At 43.9% G+C, this 20,606-nt stretch overlaps 3 protein-coding genes across 3 annotated transcripts; 2 read left to right on the top strand and 1 right to left on the bottom strand.

Moving 5' to 3' along the window:
* Positions 1 to 1,947: 1,947 nt before the first annotated feature.
* On the bottom strand, positions 1,948 to 7,220 carry LOC117897232. Its single transcript, XM_034805952.1, has 5 exons — positions 7,111 to 7,220; positions 3,029 to 3,200; positions 2,848 to 2,964; positions 2,624 to 2,779; positions 1,948 to 2,553 (listed from the first exon to the last, which is right to left on the bottom strand). The coding sequence occupies exons 1-5, from the start codon at positions 7,176 to 7,178 to the stop codon at positions 2,449 to 2,451; spliced, it is 618 nt and encodes a 205-aa protein (XP_034661843.1). The 5' UTR covers positions 7,179 to 7,220; the 3' UTR covers positions 1,948 to 2,448.
* On the top strand, positions 6,008 to 11,901 carry LOC117897261. The gene is made up of 3 exons (XM_034805988.1): positions 6,008 to 6,169; positions 10,991 to 11,171; positions 11,242 to 11,901. The coding sequence occupies exons 2-3, from the start codon at positions 11,148 to 11,150 to the stop codon at positions 11,530 to 11,532; spliced, it is 315 nt and encodes a 104-aa protein (XP_034661879.1). The 5' UTR covers positions 6,008 to 6,169; positions 10,991 to 11,147; the 3' UTR covers positions 11,533 to 11,901.
* A 7,566-nt stretch (positions 11,902 to 19,467) lies between these two features.
* LOC117897165 lies at positions 19,468 to 20,105 on the top strand. Its single transcript, XM_034805840.1, has 3 exons — positions 19,468 to 19,531; positions 19,586 to 19,653; positions 19,716 to 20,105. Exon 3 carries the CDS (start codon positions 19,725 to 19,727, stop codon positions 20,103 to 20,105), a length of 381 nt encoding a protein of 126 aa, XP_034661731.1. The 5' UTR covers positions 19,468 to 19,531; positions 19,586 to 19,653; positions 19,716 to 19,724.
* Positions 20,106 to 20,606: the final 501 nt, after the last annotated feature.

Below are 20,606 nucleotides of genomic sequence, written 5' to 3'. Positions count from 1 at the left end.
TACGGATCAACTGCCGTGACGGCCCCTTTCGCCAATTTGTTTGTTTGTTCTGTGCTGCTCCCAACCTATAATTTCGACAGATTTATGCAATTTTTGCGTGATGTTTTGTTGGCTTTTGTTTGTGGCTTGCTTCATTATTTAAAAGACATTTTACAACGGTTTGTTCTGCGGCCTTTTCCAGATTATTTGTAGCTTCGTTTCCACTTGCTTTGCTTTGCTTCGTTTTTCTTTGTTGTTTGTCCTTACTTGAGATTTTTGTGTATTCGTCATTTCAGCTGAAATTTTGTGTCATTCTGTTGTTTACTATTTGATCGGCTTGCCTGCCACTTAGTTGATTTGATTCATTTATCATTCATTGACGTGTCGCGTATGTCGTCTCAATGTCATCCAACCGATCTAGCCTCTTGCCAAAGGCTGGATGTACGATATATTATATATTCCAAGACGTTATCTGCATGCCAATTGACAGCATGCCGTTCGATTGACTGGAATTGAACCCAATTAAATGAGAGTTTGCTTCCGCTGCCAGTTGCAGGCTGATCGTCTGATCGTCTGAACTTGTTCTGTTGACTTACTGCGACTTACATAAGCCCGATCCCATAGACAGTCATCGCTTGCTGGCTGGCTGGACTTTTGCAACTCATTTTCATTTAAAACTTCCGCAAAAGTGTTTTTACTTTTTCGTTTTCTGTCAGAGTTGAGGCTGTTTTTATTGCTGTTCAACTAATTGTTCTATTGTTGGAACTGCCCATAATTGACAGCGGCCAGCGGTCCAGTTCAGGTCTCGTTTGTCAGCCCAAAAAGCAACCAGAAACAATTAAGGCAGCAATCAACATGTTTGACTCACTGTCATAATCAACAAAACAAACTCGAAGTGAGAATAAACACCAAATAAATCTGATTATCACATTGAAGTGTCGAATCGAGTTTCAAATGGCGCATGGGGCAGAGTCTGACAACGGAGATCTTTATTTCATTCTGGGAAAACAAAGTGGCGGCAGTTTATGCATAAATATATATTAAAGCGTTTATGTATCTGTTTGTCTATGGGATATTTGTGTAAACTGGCTTTTAGATCAGCCATCAGCATGTTGCAGCGAGTCTCCAATTGCAACTTCAACTCGAACTCAAAACTCGAACTCCACTTTCCACTTTCGATAAGTTTCCGGCCAAATATTCGCCTTGCTGATATTTTATTTTTATTTTCCGTTGTTTTTTCGACAGAACTTTGCAGACAGGCAGGTTGCTCATACGCACGACTGTTGGCTGTTGTTGTGAGGGGTGCCCGGGACCGAGGGCCGGGGACCAAGAAAGGACTGAGGACGACTGAGGGCGAACGACAGTCATTACCGCCAAAGTTTTGTCGGCCAACGTACTTTCGAGACAGCCATCTCATGGGCATCGAATTATGACACTTTTAGTGGTTTCTGCTAACTATTCCAGGGACCCAACCAACCAAGAGAGGCGTGGAGTAGTGGCCCAGAGAGAGAGCAGACAGCAGACCCAAAACTGTCTTTGTATTTTAGCAAGTTTTGCCTTTTGGATTTGTTTGCAACTTTACTTCGATTTCAGGCAACAGCAACTTGCATTCATGTGTAGGTATGTGTGAAAGGAGAAGAGAGAAAGAGGGAGGGAGGGAGAGAGAGGGTGAGAAAGAATGAGAGCAAGAGATATGTAGATACGTGGAGCATTTCTGTTTTTAGTTTTCGTTGCGAATTTTTCATGAGAGATTTCAAATAGAGAGTTTTCGTTGTAGTTTGAAATTATTTGATGGTATTTTTCTGGAAAAAACTCCAAATAATACCCCGACTGTGGAGTATATTATGATATTTTCTAGAAATTTTGGAAAAATATGTTTTTAATCGGTTCTTGGTATATTTTAGGATGTTTTTTATTGATGTTACAATATTTTTCAAGCATTCTCTAGTGTGTATTCTAGTAAATTCTACAAAAATGTATTTACGCGATGGCGAAAGCTGGAATGCTACGAGCCAAAACCATTTTCATGCTTTATCCTCCCCACAAGCTTCGTTGCTTCTTTCCTTCTTTCTTCTCCATCGTTCTGAGTGTTTCCTGTTTCTTTTTCGAGCTTCTTCGTCATGGGAGGATGGTGGGGAGTATGGGCGGGGGTTTGTTTTCCATTTTTGGCCAGTGCCACAGTTTCGTGCGACGCTTTTTTACTTAAAAGTTTATCAATAAAATTATGACAGAAAACTTTTTAATTTGACGCAAAAATAGTCGCAGACACCACCATACGTATTTCGCATGCGTCTGGGGACATTCATTCATTCACATTCCCCACTTTATTTCATAACCAAACAAATAAATAACCAAAAAAAAAGAGAATAGAGATATGTCTGTACATATTTATGCAGGAAGCCTATCACAGAGACAACTACTATCAGGCACTGGTGAAGGGGGTGAAGATGGGTGAAGGTCCTACAAGTGTTAGCCCTTGAGACTCTTCAGTTTGTTTTTCTTCTCGACGGCCAGGCTGTTGGCGAATTGCTGATCCGCCTCGGCCTTGTACTCCATCAGATTGTACTTGGTGGCCTGTGGATGGATGAATGGATGGAGCGGATTAGGGATTACGAAAAGTTCAAGTGCTGAAAGAGCGACTCACATTGAGGGCCACTTGGAACTCGCTCTTCGCCAGTCGCTGCAAGCCTCGGAAGTTACGACCCAGGATACGGCCCAGCTCGTAACGGGATATCTGGAATCCTTCCGTGGTGGTGGGCTCATCGCTGCTCCCACCTCCGCTCTCCTCCCCGCTGATGGACTGTGTCGTGTTTAGAGTAGAATTCAGAGAATGAATCAAGAGAGAGACCAGATCCTGAGAATACCTACCGACTTCTCGGTTGTGGTGCGTGGCCGATTGGTGGGCTTCTCGGGGCCCGGATCGCTGAACTGCTCGTTGACCGTGTTGTAAATGTCATTCAGGGTGTTCCTGGTGTCCGTGTATTGCTGTTGGTTCACAAAAGTAATATAAAATGATCAAGACTGGTATTCATCCACTCGTAGTACTCACATCCACTATCAGGTTCTTTGTGATGACCATTTTCTGGAAGAAGTCCCAAAAGATTCCACGCTTGTGCCTCACATGGGGTGCGTTCGAGGAGCGATCCTCCTGGGCCATGGCCAGGCCCATTAACAGCAGACTGACCAGCAGTATTAAGTTAAGGGATTTACTGTGTTGCATTCTAAAATATAACAAACGCAATAACACTTTTAGCTACATTTAGGTAAATTGAATTAAATAACACAACCAATGGGAAAGTACTTTGGTACAACATTCCACTGTCACACGTTCTATTTGCAGTTTGTAACTAAGCCCTGCTTAAGGTATTCATAAAACTGCAGTTGCATTTTGTTTGATTTAGCATAATTCCATTACCACGAAGAAAATGTACCCTCTGCTCTGATGTCGGAAATTGCGTGACAAACAAATTTGCAAAAATGAAAGTCAACTTGTTTCCCCCTTCACCGACCCACCGCCAGAGCGAACATTTCATCTGCATAATTGTGTACATTTTCATTTTGTTTTGCTTTTTAATGCGCGTAATTAGGAAAATTGCAAAAGTAGCTTAATACATTTTTACATTTTAATTGTATTTTTTGTTGTTCAGCCAAATATAGTGAATATCCGAATAACCAAATATCCAAATGCCATTTAATGCGTATGTACGTGAGCGTGTGTATTTGTATGTGATTGCCTTTTAAGCCTCTTGGGGCCAAAGAGTTAATAGAAACTAGCATTCGGGCCGCAAGCCACTCTGGGTCGGGGCGTGGGGGGCAAAAGCCAGAAACGTTCTGCTTAATTGTTTGGCCATAATTTTCAATGCAATGTGAAAATAGTTTAAATTGTTTCAATTCCTCTCCCTCTCTCTCTCTCTCTCTCTTGCTCTCTGCTTCTCTCGCAGAGCCATAAAAACAGTGTTATTTGAAACATTTTGTGCTGCATTTTGTGTGCCGTGCGTCATTATGCTGCAATGCTGCAAAAATACAATAACCTTTTGCCAGCCAATGCGAAATCGTGCTGTGGAAAACATGGAGGTACAGAATATGTAATTTTGAGTCTAAATTGATGAAATTATAGCTAGATTAAGTTGTTTACTAAAGCGAAAGGCGAGCCGAAGCTTTGGATACAGTTGTACAATAATATTTTGTAGATTCAAATTTAAGAATTCTAATTTTTGTTAATTTAATTCTCTAATTTAATATATTCTCTCGTTCAAGTCTCACGTGGATAAAACGAGCAAGTGAGAGCGGATTGAGTGCGAGGGAGATCCCAAGAAACTCTCTTCTATCCATGGCAAAGCTATCTGAGAAATAGGGTTACCCTTTGCAAGGGCATACAAATATTTGCAGTTGCAAAAATATTATAGGAATTATAGCAAACATTCCCACCGCTGTAACTCAATCGCTTGCCTCCCTTCCTCCTCCCTGTACTTCCTTCTGTTTGAGAAATCTGGCTGGAAATGAGTGAATATATTGGGCTGGCTAATTGAGCGACGGACAGGCGGACAGTCAAACAGTCGGATGGATGGTTAGACCCATTTGCCAGAAACGTTGGCACTTCATTTCTCTGATTGATGGGATGGAGCGATGGAGCGAGAGAGCGAGCGAAAGAGAATGGAATTGTGATGCCATGGCGGGCATGGTTATGGCCCCATAAATATCCCAGTTTGATGGCTGATTGGAGTTGAGCTGCAAAACGAAATTTCACAATCAGAGCCAGAAAGAGATCTATTCTCAGTTTGCGTACCTTGGTAACGAAGAGAATCGAATCGAATCGCACACTCACTCTGCTCTCCACTCTCTTCATCGTAAACAATCGTTTGATGCTTTAATGCTACTCAAGAGCTCAAACTCTTTTGCCAGGCCAATGATGATGCAACTACAACAGCAACAACAACAACAGTAACGACAGTGGAACGCCCGAAAAAAAAACCAAGCAGAACGAAAAAACTACTTGAAGTGAAAACTTTTGCTTTTTCGAGTGAGAGCTTTCCATGTACTTGTGCTGCTACCCTACCCGTTCCTTCCCTTGACATTCCTTCTGCTGCTGCCAAGAGCAATGCCATAAAAATGCATGGCACACACACACGCACACACACTCACACGTATGCATATCTTTATTCCCATAGATTGCCTGTTGTACCGTAAGGCAATCATCAGCCTGGCAAGAAGCGAAGCAGAGAAAAAGAGAGGGCGAACAGAAACGGTTGGTCAGCCGAAGCTTTGGATACCCTTACCGCAGGGACACAATGATCTAGGGTACACTGGGTACACTTTGCATATATGTACTTATTTATTTCACTTTAAATATAAAAGAAAGCCCATTAAGTACATGCTTCCCTTTCTGCAAAATGATCTCTAAGTAAATATACCCTCTACTAGGTTAAGAAATTGCTTACGTCGGTCTATATGCATATGGAAGTCTGTATGACTGAATGTAGGTTTGTATTGATAACATCTCGAATGTACTTCAGCTCTGCCAGCGTCTTTCAATCAGAAGTTTTCTCTGCTGCAGCGGCTTTGGCCTCTGCCTCTGCTTCGGCCATCTCTCTGCTGCTCCCCTTCGTTTAGCATATGAGCGAAATGATTGCTTAATTGCCAAAATTCATTGCATAGATTGCCAGAGAAAAGTGATATAGTCAGAGGGAAAGAGGTCAAGTGAGCCAGAGAGTGACTAAGCGGGTAGAGTGGTGCGGAGAGCGAAGCAATGTTTGGCTGTGATTTGTTTTTCCAATTCCCGACAGAATACAAGTAAATTTAGTAAATGACGAAGGCATTGCGTAAAAGCATTCAACTCGCACTGAGAGACTACAACTTCAGTAAAGTTCTATCTACTGCGTTAAGCATTCATGTTAGATTTTGTTCGGTATGCACTGCAATTCATAATTAACTCTTATTCAAACTATGCCTGTGCATACACTTTAGCTCTTATTTAACCTTTAGCCATGCTCCACTGTAATCATCCTCCTTTTAAACTTCTTGCCCTTGAAGCGATCTTCTTATTTGTCGCTCTCCCGCTCATAGTTTTAGCAGTGCTTCATGTGCGCGTTCTCATTGTGTTGTTTTCGCATGCAAATAAATTGTAACTGTTGTTTTGCAGTCCCACTCACGCATCAAAATAACTGCAACCACAGGGTACAATAAATAAAAGGTAAGGCAATCACTTAGATACATACGCATTTTTGCTTTTCCTTTCAGGGCCTTGTTCTTATTGTCACACAATGAAAACAGTTTTGGTCGCACAGGCTTCTGGCTTCTGTGACCTCACCTTTACCTAAAAATAATTTGCCCTGGCCCTAAGCTCTCTCTCTCTCTCTCTTTGTTCGCCTTAGAAAAGTTGTCGCTGCTCTCTCACACTCCCCGCTCGATACGTACCTGCTGCTTCTTCTTCTTCATCTTGTTGTCATTATCAGCTTTTCGGTGCTTTTGTTGTTGTTCCTGCTGTCTCTGCCTTTGCTTCTGCTTGAGCATTTTAATTATGCCCTAATGGCGCATATTAGCTGTCCTTGTCTATCTGCTTTCATTGCTTCCGACTGTCTCATTACGGACCAACGGCATCGGTATTTGGGCAGCTCTCCTGTGCTTCACTGCCCCGCACTCGCTTCTTCGTCCGATGCAACTTTGCCCATTTTTCGACTAGATTTCCAGTTAAGTTTGTCTGCACCGTCAGTCCCGCTCTCTGTCTTACGGTGCTCCCCTGCTTTGCTCTCCTCGCCACTCCTCTGTCTCAGGTAACTTTGCACTAGCCCGCAGCTGGGCAAACCCTTTTTTTCTAGCACGAATACCCTGTAAGTACTGCCGGAAGTTGGTCTGTTTTCGTCAGATTGTAATTAGAAATATTTATTGATGCTTAAACAAGGGTTTTGCATGGGCGTGCCAGTTCGCCCATGATTGTTTTCCCCAGCTCTCCACGTATCGAAGTATCTCAATTAAGGGGTGCCCAGAATTCGGTACTCTACCTTCCAACTCGCTATCTGTCTTCCTTTTGCCCTGTGCTTTTTGGCTTCCTCTTGCTTTCGGCTGATGGCATTCTCCTACCCCTGCACCACCGCTCCCAGTGCCCATCTTCCACATTGGCTGGATTTTGCTTACTTTTGTAACCAGTTTTTCGGCAATTCCCGTTGCACTTTTGTGCACGCTTTGATTATTTTATTGCCCATCCGACTGTCCTGCCCGCACCGCTCCGCACCTCCTTCCCTGCACAAACTTCATTTGAAATTAAAACTTTTTCGGGTAGAAGAAGAAAGAGAGAGAGAGAGAGAAAGAGTGGGTGAGGCAGAGGCATAGAGCGAGAATCGCATTCTTGATTATGTTTTCCAACGGGCTCATCAACTGGCCAACGGTACTTTGTAATTATATGTATCAATGGGTGGGCGTGGGCGTGGGCATGGTCGGGTGTTTGCCAGCGGAGACGGAGGCGGAGGCGTGAGCGGTTCACTGCAGAAGCCAAAAATCAATCAATTTTCTATGTCCGTCTGCTCTCAAAATATTTTTGCATGGCATTTCAATTTAATTTGATTTGATTCGATGGGTTGCGATTCGATTCTCTTTCAAGCACACCAAGTGGGTGTCCCTCTTTCTCAGTCTCTCACGCTCTGCTCTCATGCACACGACGCTTTCGCTCTCTCTCTCTCGCTCTCTCTCACACTATTTGCGTGAGTAAGTACAGTTGCACATAAGCAGGACAAAGTGACCGGCATTGCTGGAGGGGGCAACGGAAGACAAGCAACAATTACGAGCTTAGGGGTCGACCTTGTGATACCCTTTCAGGTCAATCGCTGCAATGTCATTCGCTCCAACTCTTAGTTTGTGAAGAGAACAACTGTGATTTATCTCTCTTTGAGCTTTTTGAGTTAGTCATGGTCATCATACTCACACAGCCTTGCATATTGTTCATGGATGTATGTACGTCCATACACATGTAACTAATGATACAAACACTCGAGCTCACTGGCACGCATAAGCACACAAAAGGAGACAAAGAGATTGAGAGTGAAAGATGTAGACATAGCCATGAGAAGGAGAGAGTGAGCACGACAATTGCTGGCTGGCCTGGGATCTCTGCCTCATTTCGCATTTGCATGCTAAGTACCAATTAAACGGGACTTAAGAGCGATTTAAATGCCCTCGATATGTGGTCGACGTCGACTGCGAAGTCGGCAGCGATTGGTGTGTGCGTGTGTAGCCTTCATGGGCGGTCTCCCACAAAATTTATGCTACACCTCAAAACCACATTCATATGAGGGCAGAAGAGATATTGTAAAATGGTAGATTGGACTATGACAATGACATTTGTATATATGTTGATATTTAATAGCAAGATGAGCAACGCCTTCACTATTTAAATTGCCTTTTCTAAGCCACGAAATTCTCTCGCACAAATTTGAGAACGTAAATATCTAAAAATAAACTGCGCTTACATGTGCCTATGGCAGCGCGTTGAGTGACTAATAAGGGAGAGGTTGCTATTTCTCTAACTGTTTACATTTCTCTGCATGGTCCAGCTGAGAGTATCGGAAACTTAACCATAGCAACAGTCACATCCTCCTATAAGCGTTACTCTACTTAGGAAATGCTGCTCTATGCTAGATATGATATGAGTGTCCATATTGTAGAACCAGAACTGACAGAAACTGCTACAATACTTTTTACATATGTACATATGTATATATGTACATATGTATGTATATGTATATGCCGCCAGGTTTGGCCACCCGAATGAATGCTAGAAATTATGATGTCCGTACTTTGAGCGGTAAGTCATGCATTTTTCCATACAATTATTGTACACAAAAGTGGATGGCATGGTACACACGGCTATATGATATTTACCCAAATGTCTACCATGTATTTCCATTTCTACATTTCTTTATTTGACCAAGCCTGAAAGTATGACATGATTTTTTAATTTTTACATAGTTGAATGTCGATTTGTGTGTGGATCCCAAATTCTATTAGATTACACACCCATAGATGGCTTTCCCTGTACCCTCTCACCCCGTCGTTTTATGCGTTAAATGGAGTTTGAAGTTTGGCCTTCGGCTACTGAAATTAAAGATAAATAAATCCAACTCGTGGCCAAAAACCTGAGGTCTAAGGTGGCCAGAGGTGGCCATAAACCTGTGGAGTCATAAAATGTGCGTTTATTGAAATTAAAACATGGCCAAGTGGCCACAGTGTGATGGGCGGGGCCAGGTGTCGAGTCGGAAGTGATCATAAAACTAAAACACAGACAGAAACTTGACCCAACAGAAGTCTTGCATAATAAATGCTAATAAAGCTTTATGACGATGTTCTATGTGGTGGGACGGGGAAAAGGGGTGACCCCAAGTTGACCCGCAAACAGCTGCCAAGGACGCCCCAAAAACACATGTGTTCTGTGTTCGTGTGTGTGTTATATGTGTGTGTGTAATAGAGGGACAGACGGGGGCTATCATCCATTCGCTTGCATGACTTTGGCGCCACGTAAAAGTTAAACAACACGAAATTCCATTAAGCGAATGGATTGCCATTCATAACTGTCCTCTGTGTGTATCTCTCTGTGTTTGTGTGGGTGTGTGCGTGCATGTGGGTGTGTGAGTGTGAGTGTAAACAACGATATACCGACCAGGGCTACGAGAGCTGCCTGCAAATGAAGGGGAAACCATTTATTGATATCTGGTGGGGCAGCGCTGGGTAGGCATACACATCCTTTAAATGCAAACAGGACGCAGAGATAAGTGAAGGGAGGAAGATAGTTAAAGGCAGAGAAAGTAAAGCCATAGAGATCGTCAAAATTCGACTCTATTTTGTATGAACAACTGACTCTCGAAACCCTAAACCAAAAACCTCTTCTGAACCTGAACCAGTTTCACGACTGAACGGGGCAAACCCATCAAACAACACACCGCCCCCCTGGCACACGTACACTGTCTACCATAGTGCACCAGCAACCCAGCACGCCACCCCCACGGGCTGACCATCCATCTGGGCATTGCTTTCATATGTTTACTTTGGGCATCCCATAAAGGTGACCAGACTCTGTGATATGTCATTTATTTTCAGCGCCGGAACCGGGGGCCGGGCCCCGGTACCCCGGGACGGGTAGAGACGCTACCGCGCCCGCCATTTGTAAACTCAACCGGAAAATTGCTTTTCTCAGCGCGTACCAGCCCTGACCTGCCCACCCTCACTCTTCAGTGTGCCGTTGCAGTTTTCCCTTTAGTTTTGGCCCCTGCTAATGGCCGCACACACACACACACACACACACACACGGAAAATGGAAAGGAAAAATATCATAAAAAACAAAAGGAAAAATTGTTTTGTTTGTGTCTCTCTCGTGGGGTGGACAGGGGGCGGCTAAAGAAAATTGTTTACAGTTGTAATTAAATTTGCAATCATGGTGGCAGGGCAGGGCAGGGCAGGGCAGGGGTTACACACCCTCCACCCCTCGTACTTAATTGTTTGGCATTAACATTATTTCACAGGAAAATTCCGAGTGGATGAGGGAGTGGGGAGTCCTAGCGGAAGGAGAATGTGGACGCCAAGGACACCAAGCGCCAACATGGGGGAGGCGGCTACGTGATCATCGAGTCGGGCTCATAACTCATATTACGTATACGCCCCCATCGTCTTGGTACATTTTATGCGGCGGACTCTCCCGTTGCTGCTGCTGGCGCCGCTGCGTCTTGGCCAAGACTACGTGCCAACTGTCAAAAGGCGGCATCCTGCCGTTTCAGGGGCTCCAAAAGAGAGTCAATAAATAAAACATACTCGTACATATTGATAGAGAAAGAGAGCGAGAGGACGGCACGGGCGGCATCTTTAAGTTAACAAGAAAAAGAAACTGCTTCAGCCAAAAGTTTGCACTTCACTAAAGTGTATAGCTTCCAGATTGTCCTTGTCCTGCAAGAGGGTATACAAGGCTTCGACTTGTTTGTTGTTTTGCTTTGCTTTCTTTTGCTGATATTGTCGTTCGCCCTCTTGTTTACAGCTTGTAAATATACTCCGCAGCTGCATAAATACATTTGTTGGTCACCAGATTTGCCATTACTGAAGCGGACTGATAATTCCGTTGCTGATGCAACTGACGCGTTCCCAGGCAAAGAGCAAAGCATTCCTCCTAGCAAAGGAGTCTCTTGAAATTCCAAATGGCAATGAATGCCGCAAAAGAGGTAAGAAAATGCAGTGAATTAGAAAGAGTTAAAGCTTGATGATTGAAGCATTCTCATTCTCTTATTACAGATGGAGCCGACTGAATTTGAGGTTCTCGAAAGCATACCCAAAGATCCTGACACTGGCAGGTTTATCGGACAGGCACGGTATCTGAAACTGGAGATAGCATCCGTCGTGCAGGGTGTCCGACGCTTCCTACACGGTGTGGTCGCCATGGAGACATTCACCGGAGACGTGGTGCTAGAGGACTGTGTCGAGATGACCGCCAACACTGTGCTCCACTACCATGGCATCGTTAAGGTGCCACGTTCATGCATACTCAAATTTATATACCCAAAACACTTTTTTGGACAACAATAATTCTCAAGTGCATCCACGGATAAAAGTTTCTCATTCGTGGCTCATCAATTTGTATCGCTCGCCGCCGGCAATGATTGTCATAAAATACGATGGAAATAAACAATTAAAATGAACCCTCAAAATGTAATCAAAAACAACAAATAAAATCGCGACAGCAAATGCTAAGCAAATAACTATCAATGGCCGAAGCTGGAGATACACTTGAAGATTTAATACGCTAAATCCAAAGTCCCACGAATGGTTCATGTATGTACATATGTGTATGTTAGTGTATCTATGTGAATCACAGATCTGTATATTGCCCGCTCTCTATGGCAAAAAATTCATCGATTGCGCTCTAACCTTTGGAAGGGCATTCAAAACTATCAACGACAATAAACAAATGGGCATAAAAAAACACAAACTCAAAGCTCGACCTTGACTTTCATACAAACATCCAAAAAAACCAAACCCAACCAAAAACATCAAGGTCCCGCATGGCTCTTGCCCAACTTTGAACATTTTCGGACGTTTTGTTTTATTAATTTTTGACCAAATTCTTTGGGCCAATTGGTCAGTGCAGCGGCCCTAAATGGTAACCGGCAAGACGGATTTAACATTGACAGGTGGTAATTGATGGCCCGAGGGTCGTTTGGCCGTTGTTTTCTGCTTTTGGCCAGGTTTTGTTGCGCTTTGATTAGCAGTCAATTGGCGACTTTGGCTATTTGAAACTATTTTTGGGCACCTTTTGGGGGACAATTTGTGGGAGCTTCTTAGCTACCAATTAGCTGGTAATTGGCCTTAATTGGTTGTAGGAAATGGACTGACTGTAATGTGGATCGATTTTCTATTAAGTCTTTTTCATTCAAGATGTTATGCCTATCTCTCATTTTCAGTGATCTCTTTGAGCTCTCTTTCTCGTGATGTGAGGCTCTATCAATTTGCACAAATTGCATGTTGCATCTTTCATCTTTTTCTCTGCGCGTTGCATAATCGACTGCAGCCAGGGGCAGCCGGGGGCACGTTTGGGGGCAGCTGCATAAGCTCTAAAGGCGAATGCGTCAATCTACAGCAGTCTGAGTGGTCTGAGGGGAGCGGTGAGGCAAGTGGAGCTCGTCAATTGGGTCAAAATTGTTTACACTCCGCTGCGCATGCGTCGCCGTTGCCGTTACCGTCTCGGTTTTGGTTTCAGTTTCAGTCTCGACGTCAGACTCCGTCTCGCCCCGCCTGTCCATAGACTGACGTCTTTAGACAACGAGAAACCCATTCGAAACCGATTCGGAATCCGCCAAAAATCAACCTTTTTAACATTTTTATTTATTTGCTTATTTCTGTGGATTTTTATTTTTTGTTGATCTTTCGGCATTTGTTTGGATCTCAAGGCCGTTCCGTTGAAGATTTCGATGGATTTTGTTGAAATTTCCCATGATACATGGGAGATACACACGGCGCACCTGTCGCACCTCAAACTGGACCAAGGGAAACCTGATCTGTAAGAAAATTGCTTTCCATGGCGTCGATAACTTCGCTTCGGGGTCAAGACTGTATTTTGATGAAGTCCCATTAAATGTTTATTGAATGTTGAAAACTTACTTCAAAAACTTCGATAACTTATGTGTGAATAGTTGAAGATCTTATGGGATATAAACTCAGAGCGAAATCATTTCGTTTTGCGTGAACTTGGAATTGCCGAAAAAGCCTTACATTTTCGCTTTCAGCACGCACTCTTGCCCAATGCTGTAGTGGGTCAGTCAGGGGTTAGGCTTTACCGCTATTTCCCAACCACAAGCACATCAACAAAAAAACAAATGGACATTGAAAAAATATTTTCAAAAATATTTTGCAATTCGGAATGCAACACAGAAACGACATACAACAAAAATAAATCACACACAAATAAACAACAATTGAAATGATAAAAACAAACACTGAAACTCACTTTCACGCGGCTCGGCTCGCTAATCAAGCGGTCAATCAATCAATCAATCAATCAATTGGGGGGTAACCCAAATCGAAAATGGATCTGTAGCACTCGAAAACAACTGAAAACACTATCGAAAACCGATCAATAATACTAGAAATGTACCGAAATCGAGAAATTATCGTTCAGCTGGTTTATTTTAATTGATATTTTAATCGAAAACAATTCTATAGCGAAATTGTCGTGTCGCCGCGCTGGAGCAATATTTGTTGGCCGGGCTACCTGGTTACTGGGTTTTGGCGCACGCGAAAGAGAACTAAGCGGCGGCCAAATTGTTTAAACTTAAAAAATAAGCTACACCAAAAAAATGCTATTTTTTGTACGTAGTTGCCAGCAGCGTCGGCTTCAGCGTCGACATCGGCAGACGCTGGCAGCGCGCGTCGGGGCGGGGCGGCCCGAACCGGACTGCGGCACAGTGGCGTCCATCCAGTCTGAAAGTTTACATAAAAAGGCATACCGAGCAACGCGTGGATCAATAGAACTTGTTCGAACTCAATCTAAATGAACAGAAAATTAAATTGTAATCGTAGCTGCCAATAAAATGTTGCACACAATGCATGAGAAAACTACCCGTGAGCGGCTTCAATGTGCTTTTCTCAACGCCGTAATGCTGGTCATGCCCACTGTGCCAAGTCGCGCTTCAAAATGCAGCCAGCAGAGACGTGAAGAGCGGCCGCGAGGCAGCGACAGCGGGAGAGCAACTCCAAGCCCAAAGCTCTCGTTGAGCATTGACAGAGTAAGCGCTGCAAACGGCACAAGCTGCAAGTGCTGCAGAGGCAGCGGCTATAAGAGAGTGCTGCTGCTGAATTGCATAAGAGCCAGCAGCAGAGGCAGCAGCAGAGACAGCAACAGCAGAGCCGACAGCTGATCCGACAGCAGCGTAATGGATACCAAACAACGCGCAGCGAGTGCATGGCCAGAGATCAGAGTTAAGGGGGCCCGCCCTCAGACGCGCATTCCGAATTCTTTAGTGTAAGAAAAACATAGCCAAGCGTAAAGCTCAGGCATAAGAGTAATTGAAATGTAATATGTACACGGTCGCATGGTGTCGTTTCGTCTTCTGACTGTCAACGATCGGAGCGATGCCCATTGAGCCTCTCGCCAGCGGTGGCTGCAGAGTAGTAGACCTTGATCTGCTGGAGGGTCATCAATGCATTGCATATTCCATCCTAGACAGTCGATTACATGGAAATTAATGGTTAAAAATGTTTAAAAGTAGCAAACGTTGCTATTGGTATGTACATACATATGTATGTACATACCTCGCTGTATGGATGGACACGCTTTCGTTAAGTCTTCCTCAACCAGAGACTCGCACTATGAGAAGTCGAGTGAGTTATAAGCGTCAAACGGCTAACAAATAAACACTGAAACACTTACAAAACGGTCAAAAAAAGAGCAAAGGGAGGGGGGTGGAGTGGAGTGGAATGGAGTGGCGAGGAGAGAAGAGGAGAGCGAAACAAACGAAACAAATTGCAGGCGACAAAAACGATTTTGGGTTTGTGTTGCTTTTGTTGCCTTATGTAATAATCGCACTAATTGAAACGTTTTGTCAGAAGCAACGACTACAAAAACAACGCCAGCGATAACACCATCAAACACATAGACAGAGAGACAGAGAGACAGAGAGCCAGAGAGCTCCTCCCCAACCCCCCTCCCATTACAACTGACCGCTCTCCTTCTGTGATAGTTTGTATTTTCATTTTCATTTGCTGTGATACTGCAAAAATGAAAGAAGTGCCTGACAAAAGATGAGAAAAGAGCTTTGATTGAAGCTGAAGCTTTAGATACCCTGCCATGTAAGTTCATTCTGATGCAAATTTAAATTTAAATGTAAACTAAAAACACCACAAAACACTGCGCATTTAATGACTTTGGATTGCTACCTAAACACAAAGCTTTAATTCTGTAATCTCCCTCGATAATAATAAATGTTTATAAATTAACCAAAACTGCAGAGTTGCTGCAGGCAAAAGCTCCTCAAAATAGCAGCATCCTCGGTTTGGGGTGAGTGTATGCCGAAACAGAGACACATTTTTTGCACAATTTATTTTCGGATAAAACTAAACATTTTTTGATATGTTTATCATGGCGAAAAAACAACGCGAAAAACGAAACCATAAACCCACGGCAACAAAAAAAATTATAAACAAACTAAACGTAAAAACATTTGCACGCCGGAAATGTGCTCGAAATGTAAGGTTTGGGCTGCGACATTTAAAACCGGAAAAGCAATGGTTTAAATTTATAGAAATGCATATAAACAAAGGCAGTGAGACTGCGACAAGGTGAGTGGATCGACCTGTGGCTGCCCTGTAATTAAAAGGGGGCCTTCCAATATGCCCCCCGAAGAGAGAAATTTTAAGGAGACACATTTGGTGGCTGTGGAGCCGAATGGATTCACATTCTCTGGAAGCAAAAAAATGTATGTGACTGTATTTGAAAATGAAAGTAAAACAAAGTGCCAGCTGTAGGATTTGCGCCATAAATTGTGGGATAAATTCCTTTTCCAATTTACATGTTTTTGCCGCCTTTCCAGGCGCTTGCCTTCGTTCTGCCATCCCTCCATACATATTTTGTGTGATTAATTAAGTAAAGTGTGGACGTAGTCGAGCCGAGTTGAGAGTCGAGTCGAGTCGAGTCGAGAGTCGAGGAGTGTGGAGTGTGAAGTTGGAGAAATGTAAACGAGAGCAAAATTGCACAAAATGGTCTCAATTAAGTTCGTTGATTCGCCTCCGTTCGCCTTCTGTCCCTGACTCACTCTATTTGCCTGTCTGTCTGTTTGTCCATCTGTATGGTCTATCTGTCTGTCCCTGCGTCTCTGTGTGTAAACAAATAAATTTTTATTTAATTAAAATACTGAAAATAAAAGTAGCAATTCCCCACACACAGGCGCACAGACACACGTACCCCAATGCCTCCCAGCGACACATTTGCAGATAAACTTTTATGGCATTAAATGCAAAAATGCCGACAGATGCAGATGCAATGCCCGTATGCCCTGCTACAGTTTTGGGTGTATGTGTCACATGGCTTAGAAGGATTGCATTGGGTCTTCGACCACTACAGAATGTGTCCGTAAATGTACCGAAATGTCCATGAGATCTACAGAGGTTTCTGCCCATTAATGGGTTGCATCAAGACAGTTAGGAGCCAGCAGTTAGCACTCGGAAATCTGCCACGTAGAGTATCTGAAGTTTTGAGTTAAAACCGTAAATAGTCAGTCGGAACCGGGCAAAGCCATTCAATCCCCCTGGTGCGGCCGGCTGGGTCCCTGTGGGTCCTGCATTGTGTATTTGTTTTGGGCATAAATGAAATATGCATAACGTAATATGCAGTTGGTAAAATGTCGGTTTTTGGTATTTGTTAAAGTATTTTGTCGGCCTTTTTCATATTATTGTTATATAACCACCTCTACATCCATCCCCAACACCATGCCTCCCTCTCTCTCTCTTTCTCTCTCTATGTTCAGCAGCTTATACCCCCAATATTTTTGCATATTTTAAATATATTAATTTGGCAAAAAAAAACCTAGCAACAAAAAAAAAACACGGTGAGCCAAAGACGAAAGCAAAAGCAAAATCAAATAGAAATGCAAACTTTTTCTGTGTTAGTTTTCAAATTGCAGCTCATTGTCCAGCAGAAGCAGCAAACAATTTTGTATCATTCTTTACGTGTGCATTTTGTCGCTTTCATTTTGTTCCGTCTGCTCGTCTCCTGCATCTTATATGTATGTATATATTTTATGCCAAATGTGCATGCCTTTGCAGGAGGGTACATGCGAACCGTGTTGAAGTTTGTAGCCCAAAAGAACGCAGCTTTGGCTCGCTAGCGTGTGCAATCTGTGCTGATAAAGTTGTGCTTATGTACATAAAATCGTCTGATCACATTGGGTGTGGGGAAGTAAGTAACGAAAGCTTACAAGGCCTTGTAAGGTAAGGCCGCTAAAGCTCTGTGAGCTCTAACAGTGAGCTGCTAAAGCCAGCAGTCACTAGCTGTTAAAGTCGAGCGGTTACAGTGCGCTGTTAAAGGCAAGTGGTTACAGTGCGCAGCTAAAGAAGAGCATTCATAAGCTGTTAAATGCGAGCGGTTACAGTGCGCTGTTAACGGAGATCGGTCTGACTAGCTGTAAAAGGAAAGTGCTCACAAGCTGTTAAGCGCTGCTGCTCTGTTACAGCTGGCTGTCCTGAGTGCATTTTCAGGCATTACCGTACCCCGAAAGCCAGAGAGCGCTCAAGACACAGCTCAAGTGAATTAACCAGTGCCCTGTGCGCAGTTCTCTCAAGAATAGTCTTTGCTTTTATAATATATTCAATGTCATAATCAAGTAGAACCTACACCTAGACATACGGTTAGAAAATTACATATTCTCGGAAAAATTCGACAGTTAATAAGCGCTTTTTAAATTAATGTTAATATTAGTGTTAGTTGGTCAACAATTGAAGTCCTAAAAACCATGACAGATCCCCAAGATATTGCCAGATACGTTCTGTTTGGAGTCACTGGCATCGTTTGCGGTGCCTTCCTGCGGCAGGAGCTATCCATCGAGAAGCTATTCAATGCGATCAAGCGGGATCCGTATGTGTATCACAATCGCCAGAAGCTATATCCGGCGGCTCCTCTTCCACCTCAGGTATGCGTAGTAGCCAGAAACCTGCGCCCTTAACAGCTGTCCACCTTGCCCATTGATCTCGAGGCTCGACTGTGAAATCGTTCGCTCGGGCTGAAGGAGTACCTGGAGCAGCCCCTAGCGAATATCCTGGATTTGCTCAAGTTCGGTTTGGTGCCGAAAATTTGCTGCTGCACCAGGACTACATAATGTCGCGAGGCATCGAAACGAACAGCGCCACGTGGCTGAGCGAGCATTTTCGCACCGGCCCTTTGCCAGCAGCTCTCCCGATATAGACACAGATGTCTTTCTGCCGAACAAGGAGGCCCACAATGGAGGCATATACTCTACGTAATGGAAAGATCGAATCAGTTGGAAAATTGTGCGAACATCGTGTAATCTTTCAGGACACAGACCGGGCTGCGCTTCAGCAAGGATCTGCAGGTGGCAAAGGTGAGGCCACCAATGTAGTTTTAATTGAATTAAATATATTTTTGAACTATCCACAGGAGTGTATTTAATTTTTGGTGTGCCGAACTGTGCTGTCGGTTTGTGTTAAATAAAATGAAGAATTTGTGTTAAATAAAATGAAGGCAAATGCTCAGGCTGTGATGTTTAGTAAAATTTGCATTTAATTGGGGCCTTTATTTGAATTAGTCCAAAGAATTTGTTGGCCAGAGAAATTATACGTTTTGGTACGAACTTGCAGAGGGAAATAGCCGATTTCAAATGCCAGCTAAGGGAACGAGGATATAACCCACCCATTGAGAGCCCCTTTGCCTTCGGTCCTGCTTTTTATTTGAACATAACAATTTAAATGACATCAATTAGGAGCACATTTCGCATGGCCACTGTGACGTTGCCCAGGTACATGGGCGGCACAGCACCTCCAGCCGCATGTTGCACACAGTCGTGCAGCACCAGCTTGGCCAGCGGCCCGGCAGCCACAAAGCGCCCAATCAGTTTAGTGCCCTCCTGTAGGGTCACTTGCACGCAGCTGCCCAGCCACGGCCCTAATGAAGCCAGGATTTCCAGCAAGCCGTCATCCAGTATGCCAACTGCCATTTTGATAATCTGCCCAGAAGGAATGAGGAAAAGTTACATTATGGAAACTAGTGGGCACACTTTAGTCCACTCTTACCCAGTTTTAGTCTTGAGTTTTTCCAGTTGTAGTTTTTTGAAAGATTTTGATTCTGAAATGTTCGTCAATGATGACTCGATGATGTCGGCAAGCAGTGTAGCTCCCAACTCTGTGTGTATTATTTCCATTCGTGCTATTATCGAGTGACATTTTATGTTGCTGTCACATTGTCAGGCAGTCGGGCAGGCTGGCAGGCTGGCACATTCAGTAACGTTTCAGCTCGTGTACGAGACACATCAAATATATTTTCTAGGAAAATATTTGCTTAGCATTAAGTCTAAGCTAGAAGGTAAATATAAAAGATAAATTAAATAAAACTATTAATAATAACGCTATCAGGCAGGCACATCCCGTCACCCATCAGTGTGCACGCGGGGAATAATTTGTTGGCGAACTTTCAACAAGATCAAGGTAATTTCTGCTAATAATTATTGTTAGCCCCATCGACTATCCCATCGTTATCCCATTTGCAGCTAGACAAAATGACTGTGCCAAATGATAATGATCCGCGCTATGCGCCATTGTACGAGATTCTTGCTGGCTTGCCCGCACGCGTCGAGGTCAACGCTGAGAGCGTTGGCTTGGGCTACCTGAACATTTTGCCATATTTTGGCGAAATGATTCAAATTTGCTTGGTCAGCAAGGGCGGCAACAAGGGCAAGCTTGTGGGGAAACTGGAGATGCTGACACCCAACGGAGACGTTATTCTGACCCAATGCTGCAAGTTGCTCTGCTACTATACGTCCACTGAGCGTAAGCTCCCCGTGGGCATCGTCAAGGTTCCAGGTGCGCACATTAAGACCGTCTACTGGAAGGCTTCAACTAAGCCGCAGCCATCGGCTGGCTCGCCGCAGAGCCAGTAACCAGCTCAAATTATCTCATATAAGTTATAGCTTTTGGTTTTCTGTTGTTCAATTACAAATTTTCGGCTCGATTCTTAGTTTTTGCTATGCCCAATGCCAGCCTGTGCGCCAGAGGCGCTTCCAGTGACCAACTGTTGCTCTGCCACCCACTTCCACGCGCTGCCAAACTCACCACACACCCGGCGTACTCACCACAGGACCCAATCGCAGTGGCCACGAAGCAAGCTCGGGACTCAGTCGCTCGGCGCTCGCCAAGCAGCACCAACGGGCGGGAGAATCGTTTGCTTCCCGACTTGCATTTATGGCATGAACCCCAGAGGGTGCGCTAGTGTGGCGGCGGTCTGGTTTGGGGGCAAGTTGCAAGGTGGCGTGTCGATTGTTGGGTAGGGGGTTGGGGGTGGTTAGTTCATAACAATGAAAATATAATTTTAGGGCCTAGTAAAAATCCATGGCCATGGATAAAAATGTTCGTTACGCTTCCGCACGCTGACTTTTCTTTAC

This window comes from Drosophila subobscura, chromosome A, assembly GCF_008121235.1.
Source record: "Drosophila subobscura isolate 14011-0131.10 chromosome A, UCBerk_Dsub_1.0, whole genome shotgun sequence".
Lineage (NCBI taxonomy): Eukaryota > Metazoa > Arthropoda > Insecta > Diptera > Drosophilidae > Drosophila > Drosophila subobscura.
This window is presented reverse-complemented; position numbering and strand designations above follow the sequence as displayed.